This window comes from Podarcis filfolensis (genome assembly GCF_964270895.1).
Source record: "Podarcis filfolensis genome assembly, chromosome: 3".
In the NCBI taxonomy this organism is placed as follows: domain Eukaryota; kingdom Metazoa; phylum Chordata; class Lepidosauria; order Squamata; family Lacertidae; genus Podarcis; species Podarcis filfolensis.
The window spans coordinates 891,958-910,302 of NC_139606.1; the positions used below are offsets into that span (position 1 = coordinate 891,958).

General features: G+C 40.3%; 2 protein-coding genes across 13 annotated transcripts in view; one reads left to right on the plus strand and one right to left on the minus strand.

Moving 5' to 3' along the window:
• Positions 1-14,698, plus strand: part of LOC310759022 (uncharacterized protein) — a gene marked incomplete at its 5' end in the record, with an annotated part of 44,676 nt that extends 29,978 nt beyond the window's left edge. The window contains 3 exons of the mRNA XM_083605781.1: positions 631-718; positions 1,417-1,561; positions 14,038-14,698. Of these exons, the coding sequence (XP_083461907.1) occupies positions 631-718; positions 1,417-1,561; positions 14,038-14,191 (387 nt within the window). The 3' untranslated portion in view covers positions 14,192-14,698. The remainder of the gene's footprint in view (positions 1-630; positions 719-1,416; positions 1,562-14,037) is intronic.
• Positions 14,699-16,105: 1,407 nt separating this feature from the next.
• ITSN2 (intersectin 2) overlaps positions 16,106-18,345 on the minus strand; it is a 93,227-nt gene continuing 90,987 nt past the window's right edge. For all 12 annotated transcript variants that reach the window (XM_083606365.1, XM_083606361.1, XM_083606354.1 and 9 more), the window contains one exon: positions 16,106-17,587. In XM_083606365.1, the coding sequence (XP_083462491.1) occupies positions 17,430-17,587 (158 nt within the window). In that variant the 3' untranslated portion in view covers positions 16,106-17,429. The remainder of the gene's footprint in view (positions 17,588-18,345) is intronic.

Consider the following 18,345-nt stretch of genomic DNA (forward strand, 5'->3'; position numbering starts at 1 on the left):
TACTTAGATGTGTTTGGATTTGAGTCTGCTGTTCTATACACATGGATTGGAGCTATGTACCAATATACTGTCTATTCTATATGGTCCTGAAAGACCCACATTGGCTTCCAGTACGTTTCTGAGCATAATTCAAAGTGTTGGTGTTGAGCTTTAAAGCCTTAAATGGCCTCGGTCCAGTATAGTTAATGGAGCATCTCCACCCCCATCATTCTGCCCAGACATTGAGGTCCATCTCCAAGGGCCTTCTGGCAGTTCCCTCACTGTGAGAAGTGAAGCTACAGGGAATCAGGCAGAAGGCCTCAGTGGTGGTGCCCTCCCTGCGGGACATCCAGCAGATATCAAGGAGATGAGTAGACAGTCCTGTATAGGGAAGCTTTTTAATGCACAATGTTTTTATATATGTTGGAAGCCACCTGGAGTGGCTGGGGCAGCCCAGTAAGATGGGCGAAGTACTACTACTATTACTACTACTAATGCTACTACTACTACTACTAATAAAAAAACAAGCTGGAAAAATACTGTGCGCTGTGTAACATTTATGTTTGGTTGTTCATGTGCTGTGAATGTTAAGACTTCATAAATAATTTTAAAAAGGGAAAGGAAGTAAGAACTTGCCTGTATTTTTAATAGGTTTCAGTTCCACCTTTATACGATCCCTTGTTAAAGGAGATACGAGGAAGATACCTTGAGGCTGGCATTATTCAGCAGTGTGACACAGGTATTTCTATGCTGCAGTGCTTGGCTATGGGCTTCTGTGATGCATTCTGTTTCGAGACTTAATGCCCAATAGACTAGTTCCCCCCAACCTCAGATATGTTCTATTGATTTTGTATAAAACAATAGAATAAAGGCAACACGAATAAACCCACACACCCTGGTCTCTCACAAATAATTTTACATTGTTAAATCCCATAAGTAATAAGGACAGAGAAGCACTTAAAAAGAGAATTATCTGATGTATCCTCTCCAGAACCCAGCATGAGCACTGGATGGCTTCATACTCTTGGAGGAAGTATTTATAAAGGAAAAGAGTGGGAACTTTGCTGCATCAAACATATCTGGCTTGGCTTGGCCTTCAGCCCACCACACATCATGGGCTGACCTTTCCACAGGGGCTAGGCCCACAGGGGCTAGGCCCACAGGGGCTATACCAAGGGTGGATATAAAAGTCGGGATCTGTTTTCCATCCTCTGGCTATGGCCATTTTGACTCGAGATACAGGATGGAGGAACTGAAGGATGCAGATATAATCACTTAGGTTCATTTGGTCTTTTCCCAAAGTTTATGAAGTGGTAAAGTTGGTGGTGCTATATATCTGAGAGGAGTGAATTTGACCTTAGTTTTGCCTTTCCTTTCTCTCTGAAAGCAGCCAGTCCAGTTTATGGAAATAACCTTCGTGCTTTTGACTTCCTGCAGGAAAAGTATTTTCCTCCAAAGAGATGAATGAGCTCCATAAGGCGGAACTGCCACTCCTTCCGTTGAGTCGGCAACTTATGAATCCAATAGAGTGGTTAAAAATTCCAGCTGGATACATAGAAAGTGAGATTCGTCAAAAGAGCCGGTAAAGTTTGTCACTGCTTTTTAAAGAAATTCTCTTTATTCCATATTTCACACAAGAGGGGAAGTAGAGCTGTTTTATGCACTTACCATGGAACATGTGAATAACATAGCCAGTGGTTTTAATTTAAAAGCTTAAATGTGTGCATGCTTTCTTTTCCATTGAAGAAGGGGCTGTTGATTACACCTAAGGCAGGGATGTCCAACCTGTACTTTGTGATCTACCGGTAGATCCCTGGCTGATAGATCGCGGGATCCTTATCATGTACAAAAATTTATGGGAGAGAAGCTAAAAAACTGTGCAATCCTCCCCAAAAAAGCTCAACAACACTCTGGGCAGTCCACCCACCCCACGCATGCTCCTCCTCCCTCCCATGATAATGGGTAGATCACTGCCAGTTTTTTTATACTGGGAGTAGATCACAGTCTCTTGGGAGTTGGACATGCCTGACCTAAGGTGTTTCATCATCTGAACTCTCCATCTTCTAAATGCTGTCATAATCCCAAAGCATAAATGCATCTGTACTGTTTCCCCCCCTGAAACCATCATTAACCAGGAATTGGCTGGCATTTCCTTGTTTGACCAGTACTCACTCATTATCTGTGGCTCTTTGAGGAAGTTGACTACCTTTTGATTTTTATCTTTAGTCTACTTTCTGAGAGTGGGCAGGTGTTTTGCCTGTTTGTGAGGGTAGGGAGTATCACCATTTTTAGTAGTGATTGCCTTCCACTGCGTGTTTTTCAGTTTTCTCAATTGAATTTGCAGACAGCCCTTTGCGCCTCAATTTTCAAATGTTTCGAAACTTTAACAGTCTTTCGGAACAGATTACGTTCAAGAACCGAGGTACCACTGTAGTGGTTTTCTGGAAATAATCTATTTCCAAAGCCAGGACTGCAGAGTCTTCAGGTTTTGGGCAAATGTTGGCAAATGTTCTTATGAACCAGTGGCCCAGTCATAATAAAATCTCTTGGAGAACTCTGCATCAACAGAAATCTAGTGTACAGATCAAGGGAAGTTGTAGTACTGCTCTACTCTGCCTTGGTCAGAGTACACTTGGAGTGCCGTGTCTGGTTCTGGGCTATTGACAAGCTGGAACATGAGCCCAAGGTGATCCAGGGTCTGGAAACCAAGCCTTATGAGGAATGGTTGAAGGAGCTCGGTATGTTTAGCCTGGAAAAGAGGAACCTGAGAGATATGATGGCTATCTTCAAATACCCATGGTAGATGGAGCCAGCTTGTTTTCTGCTGCTCCGGAGGGTAGGACTCAAACCAATGGATTCAAATAAGAAAGGAGATTCCAACTAAAAATTATGAAGAACTTTCTGAACATACGGGCTACCTTGGAAGATGGTGGCCTCTCTTTCACTGGGGTTTTTTAAACAGAGGTTGAATGATCATCTGTCAGGGATTCTTTAGCTGTGATTTCTGCTTTCCAGGGGGTTGGACTGGATGACCCATGGGGGGTTGCCTTCCAACTCCACAATTCTATGATTCTAAGGATCTGGAAGTGCTTCACGTGACACTCTATGGCTTGGAAAGTCCCTCTCCCCCTACCCTTGGAGGTGGATTGCAGTGCTGGTCCCTGAGACTTGGTTACAGCTTGCATTTGAACCCATGTTCAAATTGTGTAAGTTAAACACACACGTGTTTAACTTACACAATTTCACAGAAGGTGGCAAGCTTAAAAGCTCCTTTTGCATAGGGTTTTCCTGGCATGGATTATTTTTTAAAAATATTTTTAAAAATTAATTTTCATTTATAATAATCCAATAAAAACCACATTAATACAATACCAAATTATAATACAGTTAAAAAAGCCAATTATCCAATACCAAATTAAATAATTTTGAATGACTTCCTGTGTTCTGGATTTCGGGGAATGATGTTCTAATTTCGTCCTGCTCCAATACTCTTAGTTAGTTCAAATATAACAGTTCTGATCTTGATCCTTTATTTTAATAGCCACTGATCTGATGACTTTCATTCATATTTAACTGTTCCATATCCATTAATTTTGCAATGGGAGTTTTTATCCTGTAAATTTCTGTGTGAAATGTTTGTTTTACGTTCGTCTTTACTCTTCATGTTGTAATCCATCCTCAGCATTTCTCTTCACTTTCACTGTCAAGGACTGCAATTCTCACTGTAGAATCATAGAATAGAATCATAGAATCATAGAGTTGGAAGAGACCACAAGGGCCATCGAGTCCAACCCCCTGCCAAGCAGGAAACACCATCAGAGCACTCCTGACATATGGCTGTCAAGCCTCTGCTTAAAGACCTCCAAAGAAGGAGACTCCACCACACTCCTTGGCAGCAAATTCCACTGTCAAACAGCTCTTGCTGTCAGGAAGTTCTTCCTAATGTTTAGGTGGAATCTTCTTTCTTGTAGTTTGGATCCATTGCTCTGTGTCCGCTTCTCTGGAGCAGCAGAAAACAACCTTTCTCCCTCCTCTATGTGACATCCTTTTATATATTTGAACATGGCTATCATATCACCCCTTAACCTCCTCTTCTCCAGGCTAAACATGCCCAGCTCCCTTAGCCGTTCCTCATAAGGCATCGTTTCCAGGCCTTTGACCATTTTGGTTGCCCTCCTCTGGACATGTTCCAGTTGGTCAGTGTCCTTCTTGAACTGTGGTGCCCAGAACTGGACACAGTACTCCAGGTGAGGTCTGACCAGAGCAGAATACAGTGGCACTATTACTTCCCTTGATCTAGATGCTATACTCCTATTGATGCAGCCCAGAATTGCACTGTTGGCTCATGTCAAGTTTGTGGTCAACCAAGACTCCTAGATCCTTTTCACATGTACTGCTCTCAAGCCAGGTGTCACCCATCTTGTATTTGTGCCTCTCATTTTTTTGCCCAAGTGCAATACTTTACATTTCTCCCTGTTAAAATTCATCTTGTTTGTTTTGGCCCAGTTCTCTAATCTGTCAAGGTCGTTTTGAAGTGTGACACCTCTGGGGTGTTAGCCACCCCTCCCAGTTTGGTGTCATCTGCAAATTTGATCAGGATGCCCTTGAGTCCATCATCCAAGTTGTTGATAAAGATGTTGAATAAGACCAGGCCCAAGACAGAACCCTGTGGCACCCCACTAGTCACTCTTCTCCAGGATGAAGAGGAACCATTGATGAGCACCCTTTGGGTTCGGTCAGTCAGCCAGTTACAAATCCACTGAGTGCTAGCATAGTCAAGACCGCATTTTACCAGCTTCTTTACAAGAATATCATGGGGCACCTTGTCAAATGCCTTGCTGAAATCAAGGTAGGCTACATCCACTGCGTTCCCTTCATCTACCAGGCTTGTAATTCTGTCAAAAAACGAGATCAGGTTAGTCTGACATGACTTATTTTTCAGAAATCCATGCTGACTATTGGTGATCACAGCATTCCTTTCTAGGTGCTCACAGACTGTTTGCTTAATGATCTGCTCCAGAATCTTCCCTGGTATTGATGTCAGACTGACTGGGCGGTAATTATTTGGGTCCTCTCTTTTCCCCTTTTTGAAAATAGGGACAACATTTGCCCTCCTCCAGTCTGCCGGGACTTCGCCTGTTCTCCAGGAATTCTCAAAGATGACTGCCAGTGGTTCTGAGATCACATCTGCCAGTTCTTTTAATACTCTTGGATGCAGTTCATCTGGCCCTAGAGACTTGAATACATCTAGACTAGCCAAGTATTCTTGTACTATCTCCTTAGTTATTCTGGGCTGTGTTTCCTCTGCTGAATCATTTGCTCCAAATTCTTCAGGTCGGACATTGTTTTCTTTATCGGAGAAGACTGAGGCAAAGAAGGCATTGAGGAGTTCAGCCCTTTCTGTGTCCCCTGTTTGCATTTCACCATCTTCTTTTTTTTTTTTTAAGAAGATATTTATTAAGATTTTCCATTTTATACAAACAACCAAAAAAAGGAAAAAAATTAAAAAGAAAAAATATTAAAAACACATAAATTTCATAACTTATTTTTCAATAACATATTTCCCTGACCTCCTCATGCCTCCCCTTCTTGTATTCCAGTTCAAATTGTTCATCCAGCAAATCCTTATCTCATAGCATTACAGCTAAAAACCTTATTTTCTATCCATCTTCTTAAATTATTGTAACTTATACTTTTACTTATATACAAAAAAGAACTATTTTTTCATATTCTTTTATACCATTACAGCTGATAACCCCTTAATTTCAATCCAACATCACTCAATATTCCTTAATATTACAATATTTTTGCAAATAGTCTTTGAATTTCTTCCATTCTTCTTCTGCCGATTCTTCTCCCTGGTCACGGATTCTGCCAGTCAATTCTGCCAATCCCATAAAGTCAATCAACTTCGTCTGCCATTCTTCCAGAGTGGGTAGATCTTGCGTCTTCCAATACTTTGCGATGAGTATTCTTGCTGCTGTTGTAGCGTACATAAAGAAAGTTCTATCCTTTTTTAACACCAATTGGCCGACCATGCCCAAGAGAAAGGCCTCTGGTTTCTTCACAAAGGTATATTTAAATACCTTTTTCAATTCATTTTAAATCATTTCCCAGAAAGCCTTAATCCTAGGGCACGTCCACCAAAGGTGAAAAAATGTACCTTCATTTTCTTTACATTTCCAACATTTATTATCGGGCAAATGGTAAATTTTTGCAAGCTTGACTGGGGTCATGTACCACCTATATATCATTTTCATAATATTTTCTCTTAAGGCATTACATGCCGTAAATTTCATACCTGTGGTCCACAACTGTTCCCAATCAGCAAACATAATGTTATGTCCAACATCTTGTGCCCATTTAATCATAGCAGATTTAACCGTTTCATCCTGAGTATTCCATTTCAACAGCAAATTATACATTCTTGATAGTATCTTAGTTTTGGGTTCTAAAAGTTCTGTTTCTAGTTTGGATTTTTCCACCTGGAAGCCAATTTTCTTGTCCAAATTGTAAGCCTCCATTATCTGAAAATAATGAAGCCAGTCTTGCACTTTATCTTTTAGTTTCTCAAAACTCTGCAATTTCAATTTGTCACCTTCTTGTTCCAAAATCTCCCAATATTTTGGCCACTTGGCCTCCATATTGAGCTTTTTCTGAGCCTTCGCTTCCATCGGTGATAACCACCTTGGGGTTTTATTTTCAAGTAAATCTTTATATCTTGTCCAAACATTAAACAATGCTCTTCTGACAATATGGTTTTTAAATGCTTTATGAGCTTTAACCTTGTCATACCACAGATATGCATGCCACCCAAAAACATTGTTAAAACCTTCTAGATCCAAAATGTCTGTGTTCTCAAGAAGTAGCCAGTCTTTCAACCAGCAGAACGCTGCTGATTCATAATAAAGTTTAAAGTCTGTCAGGGCAAATCCACCCCTTTCTTTTGCATCAGTTAATATCTTAAATTTTATTCTTGGCTTCTTGCCCTGCCAGACAAATTTAGAAATGTCTTTCTGCCACTTCTTGAAACAGTCCATCTTGTCCACGATTTGCAATGTTTGAAACAAAAACAACATTCTAGGCAATACATTCATCTTTATAGCTGCAATTTGACCCAACAAGGAAAGCTTCAAATTTGTCCAGATTTCTAAATCTTTTTTCACTTCCGCCCAACATTTTTCATAGTTATCTTTAAATAAATTCCCATTTTTTGCTGTCATATTAATCCCCAGGTATTTCACTTTCTTCACAACAGTTAGACCTGTTTCATTCTGAAACTTCCCTCTTTCAATTGGTGTTAAATTTTTCTCTAAAACCTTAGTTTTTGACTTATTCAATTTAAATCCTGCCACTTGGCCAAATTCTTGAATTAGTTCTAAAACTCTTTTTGTACTAGATTCTGGTTCCTGTAACGTCAAAACTAGATCATCTGCAAATGCTCTCAGTTTATACTGTTTAGCTCCAACCTTTAACCAACCGGTCCCTTCTAATCATGTTCAGCAGGACCTCCAGGACCGAAATAAAGAGCAATGGGGAAATTGGGCATCCCTGTCGTGTCCCTTTCTCTATCTTAAATTGTTCCGTAACCACATTATTTACAATTAGTTTAGCCTTTTGTTCAGAATATATTGCACCAATACCATTCTCAAAACCTTGGCCTACCCCCATACCCTGTAAGTTCTTTTTCATAAAACTCCAAGAAATATTGTCAAAGGCTTTCTCCGCGTCCACAAATATCAGAACTGCTTTAGTGTTTATGTTCACTTCTAATTTTTCCAAAATATCAATTACATTCCTCAAATTGTCAGACAAATGTCTTCCTGGGAGAAAGCCCGCTTGGTCCTTATGAATCTCTTCCATCAGTCCTTTTTTCAGTCTCTTGGCCAAAATGTCAGCAAAAATTTTGTAATCCACATTTAGTAAGGATATCGGACGGTAGTTCTTAAGTTGAGTCTTTTCAGTTTCCGTTTTCGGTATTAGTGTAATATAGGCCTCTTTCCACGATTCTGGTGCCCTTTTCCCTTCCAAAATCTCATTGCAGACTTCCTTCAAAGGTTGTAATAGCCACTCTTTCAGAGATCTATAGTATCTGGACGTCAGCCCATCCGGTCCTGGAGACTTGCCTAATTGCATATTTTGAATGGCGCCTTCTATCTCCTGGTCTGATATTTTACAATTCAACATTATTTTACTTTCTTGTGAGATTTTTTGTAATCCATTTGTTTTCAAAAAACAATCAATGTCCATTTCATTTTGTGGCCCTTGTGCATATAGTTGTTTGAAGTACTTCTGGAAGCAATTTCTAATCTCACTTGGGTTATGTATATCTTTTCCTTCTACTTCCAAATTTGTGATGGTATTTAATTTTTATCTTTTTTTCAGTTGCCAAGCCAGTAACTTCCCACATTTGTTCGCTGACTCAAATGTCTTCTGTCTCAATTGTTTAATTTTCCATTCTATTTCCTGGTTCATCAATTCCATATATTGTACTTGGTAAAGTTTTATTTCTCTCAAAATCTCCTGCGACTTTGGCTTTGCTCTCAATTTTTCCTCCCCTTCTTTTATTTTCTCCAGAATTTTATCTTTTTTCTAATTTCGACTTCTCTTCTTTATTGCATTCTGTTGTATCAAAAACCCTCTCATCACAGCTTTACTTGCATCCCAGATTACTCTTTTTTCAACATTTGTTGACATATTTATCTCGAAATAGTCTTTCAAAGTTTTTTGGGCCTTCCTGTGTACTTCTTCATCTCTAAATAGGGCGTCATTCATCCTCCATCTAAAGGTGCCGGTTGTTATTTGCTTCATCTCCATCTTTACAGCATTATGGTCAGAGCAAGTTTTAGGGCAGATTTCCACTTTTTTATCTTTGGTGCCATTCCTCTAGTAATCCAAATTTGGTCAATTCTAGTCCATGTCATCTTAGCTTCAGAGAAGAAGGTTCCCTCTCTCTCCAGGGGGTTCTTAGTTCTCCAAATGTCAATCAAGTCCATATTGTCAGTCATTTCAAAAAAAGTTTTTGGTAGTCTACCATCTTTAGTGACTACCTGTTTTTGTGCCTTATCCATATTTGTAGATACAACTCCATTCATATCCCCCATCAGGATTATATTATAGTCCATATAGTCCAGAAGTACCTCATGCAACTTCTTAAAAAATTCAGCTTTCCCCTCATTTGGTGCATACACCCCTACAATCAGAAGTCTCTCTCCTTGAAATTGAATTTCAATAGCCAAATATCTTCCTTGTTCATCTTTAAAAATTAATTTCGGTGAAAATTTCTCTTTTGCATATATCACCACTCCTCTCTTTTTAACCTTGTCAGACGAAATAAATTCTTGTCCCAATCTCTTATTAATAAGTATTTTCCTGTGTAGCCTCATTACATGTGTTTCCTGAAGACAAATCAAGTCCAATTGTTCCTTTCTTAATATATGAAAGACACCTTTTCTCTTTCGAGGGGAATTAAGTCCATTACAATTTCAACTTAGAAGTTGCAAAGCCATGATGAGTTATTTAATTTTCCCTCCGACTGCACCAAGTTGTTGTTCTTCTTCTGTCGGTGGTGTGTCTTTCCCTAGGCCAGGAAGTCCATATGGTAGATTTGCAATATCTGAAATTCCTATTCCTGGTACGGTTGGTTTCCACTCCAGATTCCACTTCCTTCTGTAAGTCCTCCTCGTGATCTTTCAAAAAGTTGTCTTTATCATTTACTGTCCTTATTCTTATTTTTCTTCCTTTATACTTAAAAGATAGACCTTGGGGAAATTCCCACCTGAAAAGTATTTTATTTCTTCTCAATAAAACAACAAGATCTCTGTAATAGGCCCTTACATCCAGAATGTATTTAGGTATGTCCTTAAAGATCTCCACAGATGAATCTCCAATTTCCAGAGTTCTTTGATAGTGCAAATTCAAAATTTTGTCTCTTTCTTCTTTTGTTCTTAAGGTAATCAAACAGTCTCTTGCCTTGTTCTTTCTTTGTCTTCTACCAAGCCTAAATGCACTCAGTATCTTAAATTCTTCCTTCCCCAGGTCCTGTTGCCAAAAGTCTGCAAATTCCTTTGTAAGGAAGTCTGCCAAATTATCTTTCTCACTTTCAGGTATTGCTCTGAGTCTTAAATTCCTCTCTTTTCCTTGTAATTCAATCATAGACAGTGTCAAGTCATGTTCCTCAAGTTTCTTATATACTGGTGGTATCTTCTCTTGGACAGCAGTTGCAATTTCCTTAGCTTCCTCCACTAGTTTCCTAGTCGAGGCCGATTCCTCCAATAACTTTTCTATGGACTGTGTATTTGAATTCACCTTCTTTCCCAGTTCATTAATACTTGTAGTGTTCAAGTCTATTTTTGCTGAGGCCTCGGCTACTTGTTTGTTTGTCTCTGCAACCTGTTTGTTTGTCTCTGCCACCTGTTTAGCTAAATTCTCCAAAGATGCATTTATTTTACCAAGTGCCTGGGTCAACAAGTCATCAGATGTCATAGCTTTTGGCTTAACTTGTAAAGCAGCGGCACCTACTGTGCCTGCTGCTCCAGATGTTGAGGCCCTTCTCTGTTGTGTAATATCTGTCTTGTATTGTCTCCCAGACCTAGTGGTTTTTTCCTGTCCATCTGCCATAACACTCTCATGCACAACCCAAGGTCAGTCACACGCTTGGGAAGATTTGTTTTCAAGAGGAATTTTCCACAACTTAGTTACTTATTGGCTTAGTTGTTATTGCAACAAAGTCTCCTCTAGGGGGACACACTTCCAACTTCACTTTGTAACTTTTCAAACAAATAATCCTTATAAGTCTCTAATATCTCTTAAAAGTCACTCTTTCAATGTCCTTAAAAAGTTACTTTCAATAGTAATTGTATCTTTCTTTCAGAGTTAAGTCAAAATTCTTTACCCTTAAAGTATTGACAGTTCTTCAGCTTCCCTATCATAGGCAGTCCGTTTCCAGGTTTTAGAAGCAGCAGATAAACCTTTTCTCCTTTTTTTTTCCTTGCAGGAATAAATCTTGCTCAATTTCACCCCTCTGTTCCTGCAAACAGAGGGGGGATCACCCTTTTGGTGCTGGATTTTAAGTCTTTAATAACCTCTTCCAAAGTTGTAGCTTTACAGTCTCTTTGCGTTGATCTATTTACAAGAACGGAAAGGCAGACTTCCTGTTTGTAACTTTCCCGTTTCGGCCGAATTTGTGACAAATTTCCTCCAAATATTTACTTGATCCTACTCACGGGTAGTTGTTTTAGCATCCAATTGTCCAGAAAGGAATCAGCGCTCTCCGGCTATGGCTTGCGGCTTCACTCCGCGAAGAAGGTAGACGGCTCTCAGCTCCGCGCCACACCCCCCCTTTACGCTCCGGAGCCTTTAAAAAGGCTCTTTCGCAGTGGAGGGGGGCGTAAATGGAGCCCGCTGAGCCTCCAAGTTCACAGGCTTCACCGCCTGTGATTTCTTCGGGTCTCCGCTTCGCCGCAGCGGTCAGACCATCTCTTCGCAAAGCCGATTCCCTCCGGAGCTCGGAGGGAATCTGCCATTAATTTTGCTGGCGCTGACCGGAAGTGCATTTCACCATCTTCTCCTCTGAGTGACCCCACTGTTTCTTTGTTCTTCCTTTTGCGACGAACATACCCATAAAAGCCTTTTTTGTTGTTTTTAACCTCTCTAGCAAGCCTGAGTTCATTCTATGCTTTAGCTTTTCTGACTTTGTGTCTACACGTGCTGGCTATTTGTTTGAATTCCTCTTTGGTGGCTTCCCCCCTTTTCCATTTTTTGTACACATCCTTTTTTAATCTTAACTCAGTTAAAAGTTCTTTAGATAGCCACCCTGGCTTCTTTAGGCACCTTCCATGTTTCCGTCTCATTGGTATTGCCTAAAGTTGTGCTTTTGCTATCTCCCTCTTAACAAACTCCCAGCCATCATGAACTCCCTTTCCTTTTAGTATTACTGTCCATGGGATCTCACCCAGCACTTCCCTAAGTTTTATGAAGTCGGCTTTCTTAAAGTCAAGAAATTGAGTCCTAGTATGCTTGGCTGCTCCTTTCCGCTGTATAGTAAACTTCAGAAGAGCATGATCACTCGCGCCTAATGATCCTTCCACTTCTACCCCACTAACCAGGTCATCAACATTGGTTAGGACCAGATCTAAAATGGCTGTTCCTCTTGTTGCTTCTCCCACTTTCTGGACAATGAAGTTGTCTGCAAGGCCAGTGAGGAATCTGTTTGACCTTATGCTCTTGGCTGAGTTTGACATCCAACAAATACCCGGGTAATTGAAGTCCCCCATTACTACTATCTCCCTTCCTTTTGCATGCTTGGCCATCTGTTCCAGGAAGGCATCATCTATGTCCTCCGTTTGGCTTGGGGATCTATAGTAAACTCCCACAATGAGGTCACTGTTATTCTTCTCTCCCTTAATTTTGACCCAAATGCTTTCACTTTGGCTTTGAGGTTCTAAATCTTGGATCTCTTCACAGGTATACACATCCCTGACATATAACGCCACTCCTCCTCCTTTCTTGTCTGTGTCACACACCATTTTACTTATCCTTCAAGACAAAGAGAAGTCTGGCATCTCGCCATAGCCCCGGGCAGATATCCAGAATTAACTTCTTTGATCCCTCTCCTATCCGTTAATAAGCTGGTATCTTGCTGAAGCCATGATAAGTCAGAACCAAAGCCCTCTACCATTCCGTAGGTCAATGCCACAAATCATTACAATGTTTTCACACAGTTCAATTCTTGCAATTAATCCGTAAAAATTATGAAGTTCTCGTTAATTCCCTCTTGCATTTTTTCAATCCATTAACAATTAATACTTCAGGGGAGGCTTGCTGAATCATAAAACAGCAAATATAATGTATATAAAGAAAGGGTAAAGGCTCCCCTCCCCCTACATACCATGTTACGATGGTTACCAGTTACGATGAAAATCCTTGGCACTCAGTGGCTGATTCATTTAGCAGGTTATCTTGTCCCCTTAGTCCAGAACACACCTGTTACTTAGATCCAAATCCATCCTAAGAAACAGAACCTCCGCTCATAGTGACTGCGTTGGAGTTTCTGATACATGCGGTACTATGCACTCAGCGTCCCCTGCCTCCCACATTCCACCAGAACAAGAGGCAGGTATCAGACGATCTGCGAGTGAAAGCTCACACACACACCCCGGCTCGGGGTGGGGGTGGGGCTTGTTAGGATAATTACTCTCAAATTATCCTTAATTAGCTACATGAGCGATCTCCGCTAGCGTGGGAGACATTTTTCACCATGGCAGAAAGCATCGGAAGTGGAAACAAACTTTTTAAGTTCTCTGCCTTCCTTCCTAGGCGGTGGGAGACTCTCGTGAGATCTCTTCAGCCTTGTGAAATCTCATGAGACTTTCAGAAACCAGTAAGCAAGGTAGATAACTTAAAACTCTATGCTTTGCTTGGGGGAGTTTAGTCTTGTTTGGTGCACTGACTCTGGAAGGTCATCCTAGAGGTCATCTCAAGAGAGCAATGAATGGAATTGGGGGCCTAGTGTGATCCTTCTTCTCTCCCTTTTTCATAATTTAGAGTGAGAGACTTTTAAAAGTGGCAAGGGTAATTTCCTCTCTCACCCTACTAGTTTAATCCCCATTACACCCATCTAGTAGGTAAATGTCCTTGTCAAAGTGATGTTTTTCCATTGTGAAAGGTTCTTTTTATTACCAACCTGGCCGCTCTCTTTCTGGAAAAGTGCTTTCTTCCACACAGATTCAGTCACCCCAACTACAGCAGGGCACCTTTGACTATAAAGTACATAGTCCCAGGTTTCCCAGTTTTTTTTGTAGGGACAACAGAAGTATGCAGGGCAGGGATGGGGAATCTGTGGTTCCCCAGCTGTTGCTGGACCACAACTCTCTTCATCCTGAGCATTGGCCATGCTGGCTGGAGCTATTGGGAGTTGGACTCCCAACTGGCCTAGGCATATTTCCATAGCAGGTAGACACACTTGCAATCTCATCCTTTGGAAACAGGGGAGGGATGTGACAAGAGTAGACCCTCGGCAAGGTGAGTGGTTCCTATTCTCCTTCTTCTTTTTTGTAGGAAGGCATATAAGAGAGCTAGGAAAGGTAAAGAACAAGCGAGAACACGAAAGAAGAAAAATATCCTAGCCAGTAGGGGCTCACCAACCGGGAAAGCCAGGAGCCCTGAGAGGAACCTGCTCCCCAGTCTGAAGCATGGACTGGTCTTGGCCTAACCCCACTCCTCCTGCCAGCATTATAGCCGTCTGCCTTCTAAGACAAGGGAAGGAGATGGCCCACTGAAGATGATTTTCCTACCACTCCACCCCTAATAGAATAGCTGTGTGGTGTTCACCAGTATATCTACACGTTAACAAGGTTTTGTTCTCAATGTCAATGAAGTGGAAAGGGAATGTTAAGAGTACTGGTCCATTTGCCATTTTACATTTTATTCTGAGTGTCACACAGTCTCAACACAGCAGTGTACATCTGTTGCAGCAGCAGTAAGCATTAGTGCCTGATAATGGTCTAATTTCATTCTGTTAAAAGGAGAAAAATGCGCACATCTAGAAACCTGACTTCTGTGGATTTCAAGAGGTAGGGGGACCCGTCCTGGCTTCTGCTGAACGAGAGATGGCTCTGCCAGGAAACCAGATTTCACCCGCATGCCCTGTCTTTTGACAAATCAAATACTAACTGGCTCATCAGTTTGGAAACCAGCAATAAAATCTGCTTCCCAATGATATGCCTTTGAAATGGATTCCTTATCTAAGATGCAAACCAAAAGCAGTGTGGATTCTGAGCCACAGTTAGCAGGATAGAGCCCCAGCTATTGCATTAGATTAGACAGAGATAGCTCAGGAAGATGCATGGCAAGCAACAGCAGTGATATATTTATTCCCCCAAGTTAGGAGTTCTACCCTGTGTACAGCACTTTTTTACTTTTGAGTATAGCAGTGCTGTACATATGAAACATCCTAGAACAAATAAAACTGTTTCTGTCTGGCATAATGTTCCAGGAACACATGGATTAAGTCCTTAACAGATGTGCACAAACCTGAGCACTATAGCTGTTACTGATTCTGGCCACAGCACAATAACATAAAGCACAAACCTATTAACAGTAGGGAATCCTCCTGCACAGAAGTGGGTTTGAAACATAGCGAGGGATATATTACACTCTTATATGTAGACAACTAAATGCACTATTTAGTTGAAGACAATACTATGGTTTCATCTTTCATAAAATTACCTTCCAAAAAGAGTGGGGCTTGCGTAGAAGAAGATGCTTTTGGTGTAGATCATCCACTTACCTTGCTGCAGTTGGTTCAGTTGAAAAGCAGAGGGGGGCATTATACCAAGTATTATGCACTGGTATCTAACAGCTGGTAATGTTGACCTTGTGTGACCCAAAACCAGGTCCTAAAAGGTTACTGATTTTGTAAGAAACAGTCAGTCAAGTTATTAAGGATGCAGTACTCTTAGACAGTTGTTAGTCCCTTGCAATAATGTGAAAGATACCATTTACTCAGTCTGAGATCCAGTTGGCATGACCATCGCAGCTGTACAAAATAGATATATAAAGGAGCAGTAGCAACAGCTGAGAAACAGATTGAGACAGTCCAGTCAGAACTTGTATCATCTGCCAGGAGCAAACATCTGATAGTTGGACAGACCCTTCACGCCCCTGGTGTATGAAACCAATGAATGAAGATGGCAGTTTGGATGAACACTGTAGAGTGTCTACTAAGGAACTTTGCTCTCTCCAAGATATTATCCTGAAGTGTGTCAATTGTTGAGAAATTTTTGCAGATGTCTTGCAACACACACACAATTTAGGCAAACTAGTTGAAATGATTAATAGTGGTATTATTAAAACAGTAATATTGAAGGCCTTTGTTGCTTTAAAATTTGTACCAATTCATCTGTTTATTCATTGCAGAAGTGTGGTGATTTTGTTATATTTCAAGTATGTATTGAGTTAGATGTAGATACTTGCTCAAGTAAATGTGAAATAGCTGTTTGTTTTTATTCCTGCCCAGGAAAAGTTGTCACAAGCCAGTTTTTGGAATGTGGGATCTGACTTTGAATTGAATATAGGCTCTAGGAAAATCACATTAAAATAAAATAAAATAAGATATAAATAGAAATAATTAAACACAGAAAACTTTTATTCAGGTCAAGTTTGCAATTCTGTTAAAACTTGTTAAGCAATATAGCACCTAAAGGATACAACTCCACTAACTTTGCATTGAAAGCAGTACTTAAATAGCAGAGAGAGGAGTGAAAAATGCAGAGGTCCTGCCTATTTGTCCAATGCCTGAAACTGGCAACTTCTGCTGCCAGCCTTTTTGTACTTCTTCTACAAGGTGCAGCTGTGCTACAGGTCTTTTGCACAGGAGAACGATCCAGTGGGCACTTTTGCCTCTTCGGGTCCAAGAGGACGATCTGTCTTGCTGAATATTTAATTCCATTGTATCCTATGAGCAGTACCCGTAACAAGTATGATTTACATTTTGTTTATATTTTCTTGAATGTAGTTCCTGTGTTTTTCACATTCAGAGGTACAATAAAATATGCTTTTTAAATCAGTATGCCTCCATTTGAATCTAGACGAATCATTTTAATAAGCTCATTTTATTCTCTATGCCGATCCAAGGGTGATGTAACCTTCACTCCCTTGGGCCCATTGGCGAAGCTTAAAGGTGCACATTTTACGGGCATCTTCCAGGAAACCCAAGTATTTATTTACATAAATATATTAAACAAATCACATGAAACGTATTCATGATTATCAACCAGTATTTTAAAAGGAAAATTTTCTAGTTTTTCCTTATAACCAAAATCTGGTTATAAAATGCTAAACAGAACTGAAGAAATTCTTGAAATTTCCTAATCAATAAATAAACTTCCTATTAATGATATACAGTATTTAAAGGATCGCGAAGTGCTAAGACTTCAGCATATATTTCCTGCAATTAATATCCTGAGATGAGGTTCAAGCAGATTACATTTTTCAGGCGTGAGATTCAATTATTCTAGCCCTGAATGAAATCATTCCCTCAGCATGTACGTGAGTGACATGTGCATGCATACACACACACACACACACACACACACACACACATATTAATCCAAGTGGCTACATTTTAATGCCACATTCCTAATTAATACTTTAAAGAGCTGTGAAAATTACATTGAAAAGATACATTGGCATCAGCATTCAAAAATTTCCGTATTCTAAAGAAAGGCACTGCTACAGGATCTCTATATACAGTACATTTTACATTGCATAGATTGTCACAAACGTAAGCAACCCCCACAGAGAAATGATGTACAAGTGACCAAGTAAAGTGATTTTGCAGCACACATTGCTCTCAGGTACCTGCCTGTAAGGAAGGATTATTTGCAAAACACTCCATTCAAATGGCAGCAGTTCGGTCTGTAGTTCCTAATATTACAAAAAACACCTTTTCAGAGGAGTGTTTTCTGGTCAAATAACTGCAAATCAAAGCGTACCCAAACTTCCCCTGTTGGTACCTCATGCAGCAGTAAATGTTTAGTTGTAGGTCCCTTGTTTTCTTGCTCTGTTCTGATTTTGGCTACTGGAACTTCAGTGCGGCCCAAAAAATCTGTTTAACAACAACACATAAAACATACTCAAATCTGTGTTAAATAATGAAGGCTGCAATCCAATGCACACTAATTTGAGAGTAAACTCAAAGAGAGCTACAGTTTAAGCTTATATTATGCATTTACTCAGAAGTAAGTGTGAACTGGCTAAATGAGAAGGAAATGAAGTCTGAGTCACATGCGATAAGGAATGGAGAAGCATAATAGCATGTTCAGATGGCTGCCCTAGAATGCATTCTCAGAGCAGGTTCAGGGTGAAAAGCGCTTTCCCCCTGACATGAAATAGAATATAGTTGAGGATTCAGTCTAGAAACTGACATATGAAACGTGTTTAAAGCAGGCTGCTTCTTCAAATACAGTATCAAACATCTCTTGGCAATGCATTTGTTCATCTTTAGTTCCCTAACAGACAAAATGCAACAAAAATGGGAACCCCCAAAAATGAACTGGAAGGAGGAGCAAACAGAAGTGGGGCAGGTAATTTGTCATAAGTGGGAAAAGAACCTCAACACAGTTGATGATGGGATCCTTCTTGCTTGGGACACAGTAAACAAACATGGTCAGAGTCAGGGAATAAAGATCTGTTTGTTGAAAATGGGGTGTATTTATAATGCACCGGAGCAACAAACAAATGGTACAGATGGACTTGGCAGTGAGCACCTCTCTTCTTTCCCAAATAGCTCTATTTAGGTGTAGAGTACACAACAAACAGCCTAAATGGGGCCACTGGGTAGTCAGAACTGATACATTTGTGCTT